The 9,557-nt window shown below is 55.5% G+C and overlaps 2 protein-coding genes across 2 annotated transcripts; both read left to right on the top strand.

The window, feature by feature from the left end:
• Positions 1-4,505: 4,505 nt before the first annotated feature.
• LOC308240303 (melanoma-associated antigen 10-like) lies at positions 4,506-5,639 on the top strand (the record flags this gene model as incomplete). Its single annotated transcript, XM_080653193.1, is given in 3 exon segments — positions 4,506-4,667; positions 4,752-5,030; positions 5,034-5,639. Coding segments are annotated over 3 exon segments (1,047 nt in total).
• A 1,867-nt stretch (positions 5,640-7,506) lies between these two features.
• LOC308240302 (protein EOLA1-like) lies at positions 7,507-8,764 on the top strand (the record flags this gene model as incomplete). Its single annotated transcript, XM_080653192.1, has 2 exons — positions 7,507-7,745; positions 8,563-8,764. 2 exons carry the CDS (start codon positions 7,507-7,509, stop codon positions 8,762-8,764), a joined length of 441 nt encoding a protein of 146 aa, XP_080509318.1.
• Between the last annotated feature and the right edge of the window lie 793 nt (positions 8,765-9,557).

The raw sequence follows: 9,557 nt of genomic DNA, 5'->3' as shown, positions 1-9,557 counted from the left end.
GTCCCGAACACTAACCACTTCTAAAACATTTCTCTTTGCACAGCCCTGAAATGAGCAGAAGCAAAAAGAGTGATAAAACCATGTTATTTCCGGCCAGCTTTCCCGTTTCCCTGAAGGTCAGAGTCCTTGAGACAGTCAATGAGCCCAGAGAGGCATCTCAGGAGGACAGTCTCCGACCTCTGAGCACGGAAATCTGTTACCCTTTGAGACAGGATGGAGGGACCCAGAGAATACTATGTAGCCGAAATAAGCCAGAAAGACAAGTATCACGTGATCTCACTCACATGTGGCATCTAAAGAGCAAACTAAACTGATGAACAAAATAGATCCCGAGACATAGGAGCGTGGAACAGACTGTCAAATCTCAGAAGGAAGGCGGGGGTGGGTAGGAGGAGACTAACGAAAGAACTTGTGTGCATAACCCAGGGCCACAGACACCATGTAGTGAATGGAGGCCTGGGGCAGGGGGCTGGTGCCGGCTGGAAGGGGTCAATGGGGAAATCGGGGGAGCTCCCTAACACTTTTGGCAATAAAGATTAAAAAAAAAAAAAAAGGCGGGCTTAGGTAGGAAGAGGAGATTGGTCTTTGAGACAGGAGCCCAGCACTGGCCCAGGTCATGTGACTCATGAATAAATCCTTGCGTTTTCAACAGCACCTGCCTCAGGCCTTTGGCTGTCCTTGGGGCAGACAGCAGAACCTCCGTTTTTGTTCGGTTCCACCCTGACTGCCACAACAGGGCCTTAGACTGGGGACAGAGATCCAGAGCAGGGCCTCTGGTTAGCGGAGGGCAGGGCAGAAGCACTGCCTAGGGTCACGGTGAGTACCGGGGGGTGGGAGCCCCTGCCCCACCACACACTCAGCATGGAAGGGCTTTGGTGAGGGTGACCACACACGCCTCTTCTGGGTCTCAGAGACCCCTGCCAGAGCCCAGTTCATCACTTCCGCCTCCACATCCGGGTCTCCTAGACCCTGGGATGCCCGGGGGAGAGCCTGAGCGAGCTCACATCCACAGAGGCGGGCCCGGGGCCTGGCCTAGTCAAGGTGAGGGTGCCCAGGGAGGGCGGAGGGACCCCGGGGCCTCGAACAACGGTTTCCGTCCTTGGAGCACCCTGGGCGGGGCGGGGTGGGGGGTGACCACATGCGGCGGGTCGAGGTTGGCGCAGCCAGGTCTGGGCGACTTTGGTGGTTTGGTGAGAGGCGCAGTGGTACCGCAACATGGCCGGGGCGGGCCCAGGGCCCTCCAGATCCATCTGGGGGCGGGCTTCTTGGGAGGAGCACCCTAGGCAGCGTGTCCTTCTGTCCACCTCCACCCGGGTCTCACAGAGGGGGATGGAACCAGGGACCCTGGGACCTAGAGCAGAGCCAGCCCCGCCCGGGAGCTCGCAGGTCATGAATGCCCACACACAGCAGCCTCTGTGTCCCTTACCCTGGGCTCCGAGAACCTTGGCCTTGGGGGCAGAGGCGGACCTCACCTGGGCAGGAGGCGGGCCCAGGCCCTACCAGAATCCAGGTGAGGACCTGGGTCCCACCGCAGAGGGAAGCCCGCAGAAGTCCACCCCTGCTGTCCACCACGTGGGTGGCCACACACAGTGTGTCCTGACTCGCACAGCGGGCTCTGAGGCGGGGACGGTGACAAAGAGCAGGGCCTCTGGTCAGCATGGTGGGCAGAGCTTCCTAGAGTCAAGTTCAGCTCGCTGAGGGGGATGGAAGGACCCGAGACCCCACCACAGAGCCAACCAGGCAGAACCCAGGGGAGGTGGACACACGGGATATTATCTCACTTCCGCATGCGGGTCTGAGAGTCTCTGGGGGTTGGGAGGGGGTTTGCTGTAAGAATGATGACCCCAGGCCAGCACAGGGTGGGGCCAGGAACTGGAGAACAGATGTGGGGGGGCCCGGTGAGAATGACGACACCCCCCATTATCTCCCTTCTGTGTTTCCATCCAGGTCTCAGAGACACTGGGGGTTTGGTAGAGGGGGTGGGACCCTGGAAGCTAGACCAGAGTCAGTCCAGGTCCCAGAGACGCTGGGGGCTTGGGTAGAGCGAGTGGAGCCCCATAGAGGCAGATGGTGCGCCAAGGACCCTGGAATCTAGACCACAGTCAATCCTGGTCTCAGAGACTCTGGGGGTTCAGTTGAAGGAGTAGCACCCCATATTGGCAGATGGTGTGCCAAGGACCCTGGAAGCTAGACCAGAGTCAGTTCTGGTCTCGGAGACTCTGGGGTTTCAGAAGAGGGAGTAAGGACCCCATATAGGCAGATGGTGCACCAAGGACCCTGGAATCTAGACCAGAGTCAGTCCTGGTCTCAGAGACTCTAGGGCAGCCGTGGGCAAACTACGGCCCACGGGCCGGATTCGGCCCATTCGGCTGTTCTATCCGGCCCGTGGAGCTGAAAGAGCGGAGGGTTCTCTTGCTCTCCCCTCTGCTCCTTTACTTTGAATTTATATTAGTTCACACAAACACTCCATCCATGCTTTTGTTCTGGCCCTCCGGTCCAGTTTAAGAACCCATTATGGCCCTCGAGTCAAAAAGTTTGCCCACCCCTACCTAGGGGTTTGGTAGAGGGAGTGGGACCCCATGTAGGTAGATGTTGTGCCCAGGACCTGCCAGAGTCAAGGTGAGGACCCTGATGGAGGACGGAGGGACCCTGGAAGCTAGACCAGAGACAGTGCTGGGATCCCGCTGAGGGGATGACCACACAGCCTGTGCTGAGTTGCACAACAGAGTCAGGATCGGGAGCAGTACTGGAGAGCGGCAGGGGGTGGGCCCAGGACCTTCCAAAGTCCATAGGCAGGCCTCATGGGAGGATGATCATAGGTGGCATTTTCTTATGCGTGCATCTGGGCCTGACAGTGTGGGGCTTGGGTATAAAGAGCAGGAACTCACATCAGCAGTGGGTGGGGCCAGCATCTGCCAGAGTCAGGGGAGGATCCTAAGGGAGGACTGAGGGAACCTTGGATCCCACCCCAGTGGGGACCCCTCAGAAACGCGCACCTGCCCTCAGCCCTGGGGTTTCTGGGATCGCTTTCCCATGGATCCTCCCACTCCCTTTGCTCTCAGGAATCTGAAAGAGGTGGGGCCTTACACAAAGGGTGTGGTATATGGACAGCAGAGCCAGGACACTCGGGCACTGCAAGTGGCCAAGCTATTGACCATGAGGGAGGAAGGAGGGGGAATTCTCCTCCAGTACAAATGTGGGCCTCACGGACATTCACCCCACTTCCACTTTCAGCTCCGAGAGACCCCAGGCAGGGCTGTCCGAGAGAGAGCACTCTGATTTTGGCTGGGGTGGTGGGCCTCAGGCAGGTGAGAGAGCTGGACTGAGGGGGCCACGTGCAGGTCAGCAAAGGAGGAGGGGGGAGGTGGCCCGGGCCCTGACTTCTTTTAAGGTGAGGAATCTGAGGAAAGACAGCAGGAACCCTAATGCTCCTTCCCTGCTCCCGAGTCTTGCTGTCTCCTTTCAAGGTTCAGCTGAGGACTGAGGGAAAAACTCACATCACAACAGGTCGAATCCCAGCCTTACTTTGCCACTTCTGTCCGCCATGAGAGAAAGTGGAACGTGGTGGCTAGCGGTGGTGTCCCTCACGTCCTCCACCAGTGACTCAGGAAGGTGAGCTTTTTAGTCTGAAGGAAAGTGGCCTCAGGTCAACACAGGAAGTTGTCCAAGACCCTGTCAGATGTCAACGTTAGGACTGAGGGGACTCCCCGTCCCAGGGCAGATAGCCCCCACAGAGTTTGGCCAGGTCATACTGTATCCCGTGGGATGTCCTGGGCCGGTGTGGTCAGATGTAGGGCCCCCTCACTTTCTTCTGTTCAGTCTCAGGGGTGTGTAGCCTTGTTCTGAGAGTTTTGCCTCAGGGCCAGCAGAGGGGAGGTTCACGGGCCCTGCCAAGGGAAAGGTGAGGACCCTGAGTGAGGACGCAGGAGACCATCCAGGCCAGAACAGTGGGGAACTCACAGAATCTTGGTCTCCCTCTTGTCAGCACTGGAGGCCCATGGCTGTGCATGCCACCTGCACGCTGAGGTGTTTCCTCATTTCCTGTTACAGGGGCTCCAGGAACCAGGGCATAAAGGCCTTGGTCTGAGGCACAAAACACAGGTCACAGAGCAGAGGAGGTCCAGGCCGTGCCAGCAGTCAAGGTGAGGTGCCTGCCCTCACCTAGAATGTGTCTCCAGGTTCTCCCCCATGCCAGAATAGAGGAGAACCCCTGCAGCACCCGACCCCACCCCACTGCCAGCCACAGAACCCTGGCCTATGACGACTGTACCCTGAAGAACCATCTGACTTCCTCATTCAGGATCTTAGGGGACAGGCCACCCAGGAGGAGAGACCCCAGTGAGGCCCAAGATCACCCTTAAAGAGGAGACCTGTAGCTCTGCTTTGTCAAAGCGGACAAGGGTGTACCCAGCTGAGGCCACTTACACTTCCTCTCTCCCCAGGCCTGTGAGTCCTCATTGCCCACCTCCTGCCCGCACTCCTGTGTCTGCCTGACAAGAGTCATCATGCCCCGAGCTCCAAAGCGACGACGCTACACGCTTGAGATTCCCGAGACTGTGGAAGAGGTTTCTTCCTCCTCCTCCTCCACCTGCTCCTCCTCTTTTCCTTCCTCTTTCTCCTCCTCCTCCTCTTTCTCTTGCTACCCTCTACTTTCAAGTACCCCAAGCACCCTGGAGGAGGAGGAGGAGAAGGAGGAGGAGGAGGAGGAGGAGGAGGAGGAGGAGAAGGAGGAGGAGGAGGAGGAAGAGTAGGAGGTTCATGATGCTGCTGGGACACTGAGTCCTCTCCAGAGCTCTCCAAGTGCCTGTGCCCCCCCTACTGCCTTTGCCGCTGCTGCTCCATTGAGCCAGTCCAGCAGCCAAGAAGAGGAGGGTCTGAGTACCTCCCGGGCCCTGCCAGACACAGAGTCCTTGCCCAGAGACGTGATTGATGATAAGGTAGCTGATCTGGTGGGGTTCCTGCTCCTGAAGTATCGCACAAAGGAGCTGACCACAAGGGTAGAAATGCTGAGTAGCATCATCAGAGAGCACTAGGACCACTTTGCTGTAATCTTCAGCGAGGCCTCTGAGTGCATGCAGCTGGTTTATGGCATTGATGTGAAGGAAGTGGACCCAACCAGCCACACCTATGTCCTAGTCACCAGCCTGGGCCTCTCCTATGATGGGATGGTGAGCAATGAGCACAGTATGCCCAAGACTGGCCTTCTGATACTCATCCTTAGTATAATCTTCTCGGAGGATGGTTGTGTCCCCGAAGAGAAGGTATGGGAAGCACTGAATGCCATGGGGGTGCATGCTGGGATGGAGCATTGCATCTATGGGGAGCCCAGGGAGCTCCTCACCAAAGTTTGGGTGCAGGAACAGTACCTGGAGTACCGGCAGGTGCGCAACAGCCAACCGGCACGGTACGAGTTCCTGTGGGGGCCCAGGGCCCACGCTGAGACCACCAAGTTGAAAGTCCTGGAGTTTTTGGCCCAGATCAATGGGAGTGACCCCAGATCCTTCCCAGACTGGTATGAGGAGGCTTTGAGAGAGGAGGAACAGAGAGCCCAGGCCAGAATTAGCACCACAGATGATACTACTGCCATGGCCAGTGCAAGTTCTTCTGCCATGTCCGGTAGCTTCTTCTGCCCTCAGTGAAGTCCAAGGCAGATTTTGTTACTTTGTGTTTTAAGAGGGAAGTCGATGATCCAAGCAGTGGAGGGCCAGACTAGGGGATTATAGTGAATAACATCTGTGTGTCTCGTTCCATTGGGGTGACTTAGAAATGTATCTTCTTTTATTTTTGGTATTTTAAAATGTTACTTTAAGTAGAATGTTTATTAGCTTCAGAATCTAAGTTTCCAAATGACTCAGGTCACACGTTTATTGTTATTTAACTTAAGACAAAGAGCTTTGCTATTTTGTAAAACAAATTGGGAATCCTTCATTTTATTTGTACTCTGTAACCAGATACCATGGACTTGGAATGTTTTTTTTTTTTTTTTAATGTGAAAGAGCATAGCTATAAAACAGAGATAAAATTGTTCATTTTTGAATTCTTGCATCATTTTTAGTCTGTCGTTCTGTAAAAATAAAATATATTACCTGGATTTTCTTAGCTTATTCAAGAATGTAGAAAAATAAACAGTAAAAAGACTCTTCTCACTGCTTCATGTGCACCCTAAACATTCATTGAGCCTCTGTCCTCACCAGGAAAGGCAACCCAGCCAGAGAAAGGGAGGGGATGCAGAGCAGAGGAGCTGCGCACCGGGACTGGAAGGACGCTGGCTTGGGAAGGGAGTGAACACAGGCAGCTTTGGTCCCCTGGGCCTTGTCTTTGAGAGTGGGTATGTTTCCATACACACGAGGACATAAAAGCTGAAGTGAGGTTTATGTGCTTTAAGACAGGAGGGGAGAGTCAGCCAGAGTGGGGGGTTGCTCATGTGGAGTGCAGTACTGAGGCTCAGGCCCGATGATGGTGATGTGTAGCCACTGGTTGTGACTGTCCTATTACAGTACGGGCCAGGTACTCAGCCCCGTGGAATCCAAGCTCTGCCAGGTACTAGAACCCCCTTCCCCAGGTAAAAGGCAAGGACAGTGGGTGATGTAGTCAGGGCCCCCATGATCGTGGGCCGTCTATTCATTCCTCTGTGCCACCTTCTCAACTGTAGACTGGGGTGACAGTGGCACTGCCCCTACCACTGTTATTTGAGGATTGAATTCTAGGATTTGTGGGTCATGCCCATGGCATGGGGTTGGTGTGTGGGTACTGGTGCCAATTCTTCCTGCTCCTGTTATTCCTTTCTCTAGGCTGCAGTGGGGGCCAGGAATTCCTGCTGACGGCAGATAGCAGTGGTGCAGCCAGGGGATGGAGGAGGGTGGCTCCCAAAGGGGCCCGAGGGAGACCCCTGGCAGGATGATCTGAGCTCACATGGTGGTGTCCCAGGGCCCAGCTGAGGTTACATCCCAAGGATGTGCAGCCCTGGAAGAGGGACCGGGGTGCTTGGGGGCCTGCAGTGCCTTGGGGGGAAAAGAGGAGGGAGCTGACTGTGCTGGGGTGGGTGGGGGTGGGGAGAAGAAGCAAAGCCCAGGAGGGTCTGTGCTGGGAGAGGACTAGAACCCACTCACCCGGTGTGAAGCCAACACGCCCTTTCTCCCTCCTCTGTGCTCCCCTGGCCTCAGTGACCTCCTTTGTGGAACTGACCACATCCTGTGCTGAGTGCCTCTCCTTTCCTGTCTCCACCTTCTTCCTTGAGCCCCCCAAAGACTCCATCTGATGGACGAGGCATCTGCATGGCCAGCCCTTTCCATTGGGCCTGGCCGCTGACTGCTTGGGGATAGGAAGAAGGAGCCAACACTCTCTGCTCTCCCACCATCCCTGTCAGTGGGGTTCCAGGGCCCCAGGGGACATTGGGGAGAGGTCAGCCCACAGACCATGAACACGGAGGGCTGATGCATGATGCTTATTGACATTCACACTTGTGGGTTTCCCCAGGCCACATGAGGCCCACGGATCTCTGGGGAGATGGAATTCTACTGCCTCTCCTTCCAGCAGCCTTATGCAGGCTTTGTCTTAAATGCGGTCAAGACTCGAGACTCATTGGCAACCCTAGTGAGCAGCCAGGGGAAATCTACCATCACTACCCACATTGCTCACAGGGACTGGGAAGAGGCCCTATGGCGGGAGCTGCTGCTGGAGAAGCTGGGGTGGAACCCCAGGCAGATTCAGGCCCTGCTGCTGGAAGGGAGAAGTATGGGTGAGAAGTGATCGCTGGCAAGGCGTGACACCCTGAGCACAGCTCACACCCCTCCAAGAGTACCCCCAGGACCTTGCTCAGGAGTTTGGGGCTTGTTTTCTTTTAAACCTGTGGTGGTGGGGCTGTGGTTTCTGTAAGCAGCACACCTTCAAAGGGGCAGCAAGGGGCCCAGGCTGGGGTTCCGTGGGCCAAGTTCCTACGACCTGGGAGAACCCTTCTGTCCACACTGGGCCTCAGTTCCTATTGGTGACCTGAGACGCAGGGGACAGGTCCAAGTCTGCATGTGGTGTTGCCTGTGTGCACGCATGTGTGTTTATGTGTGTGCACACATGTGAGTGTGCGCGTGTCACACCAGGGGAAGCTGCACAGCACACAGAATGTCAGGTGGCCTCCAGACTCAGGCTGTCTGCCTGACTTCACACACCTGCCCCACCCCCACTGCCCATGGCATCCGGGGCCCGTTCGCTCACCCCTCAGTGGTTGAGGTCCCACACCAGCTCCTTTCTCCTGGTGAAGAGCTTGGGACCTGAATGCCTGTGGGTTCCCCTGTGCGAGCTGCCCACAGCAGTCTGGCAGGGACCTGCCCGTTATTGGATGAGGCTCTGTCCTCTTCTTTTCTTCTCTCCCCTGGACTCACCCAGAATTCCCTGAACAGAGTTTGTCACATCGGAAGTGCTCAGTCAGAGGGACCCAGCTCACTCCGTATCCCTTTGGTGAAATCAGCTTAGCCTCTCGTGGGCGTAACTTTGAAGAACCGTTTCCTCTCACAGGAAGCCTTTAGTTTATGGAAGGGAAAACATCTCAGTGCTTCTCTCGTGGTGCAGGGGGCTCCCTGACATTGGGGCAACTCTGCAGTGCCCAGAAAACATGGCTCCTGAGGAGGTTGTGGAACTGGAAAAGCAGGCTGTACTGACCAACCTGAAGCAGACATACCTGACTGCACTTTCAAACCCCAGGTGGTTACTGGAGCGCATACCCAGGAGAGGGGGAAAGGCTGTCTTCCAGGTGGCATCCCACAGCACCTGATCCCCTAGGGGCAGGAGGACTCCACAGGAAGGTTACCGAGAATCCAGCTGAATCATGACCATCAAGGGGCCATCATGCCACGGATGTAGAACTGAATTGGCACTGCCGTGGAGAGCACTACCCACCGTCTGCTGTTCACGTAAACAGATTTCTGTGCCCAGATGTAGGCGACTGTCCTCGAGAGATGCCTCTCTGGGCACATTGCCTGTCTCAAAGACTCTGTCTGACTTTAGGGAAAAGGGAAAGCTGCCAGGAAATATCTTGGTGCTATCACTCTTTTTGGTCCTGCTCATTCCTATTTTTTACAGAGGAAAATGTGTTAGGCGAACTGGTTATTGTTTGGGCCTCCCGTCTCTTTGTTCTGGTCAAACTAACAGAACACTTCAGCAGCACCCAGGGATCCTTGTGGGAGGTCTGGAAGTGGGCACTGAATGATTGCTGGAGGGTGACCAGCCAGGCATGGCCTCATTCATGGTGAAAGGGACATCAGACTTTGAAAGAAAGCACCTGTCTCCCCTGGCAAGTGACTGGTCTGTTGTAAAAGTGTCCCTTGGCTTATGAGGGCTTGTGTTACACATGTCACATAGCTACCTCGTGACCCAAGGACGGATCTGAAATACAGCTCTGATGGAAAAGTGATGGGTGGAGTTTTTGTTTTCTTGTGTGGGCAATCTTTAATTTATTTGGATCCCTTCTAGCAGGTTTGCTAATGGTTGTTAGCTGTGAGGATGATGGGCTTTCTCCCAGGTGTCGCCTGGAATGGCCCATCTTCTGATCCAGACTGGCTCTGACG

Source organism: Plecotus auritus (genome assembly GCF_963455305.1).
Source record: "Plecotus auritus genome assembly, chromosome: X".
In the NCBI taxonomy this organism is placed as follows: Eukaryota; Metazoa; Chordata; class Mammalia; order Chiroptera; family Vespertilionidae; genus Plecotus; species Plecotus auritus.
Note: the sequence above shows the minus strand (reverse complement) of the source record. Positions and strands in the feature narration are given on the sequence as shown.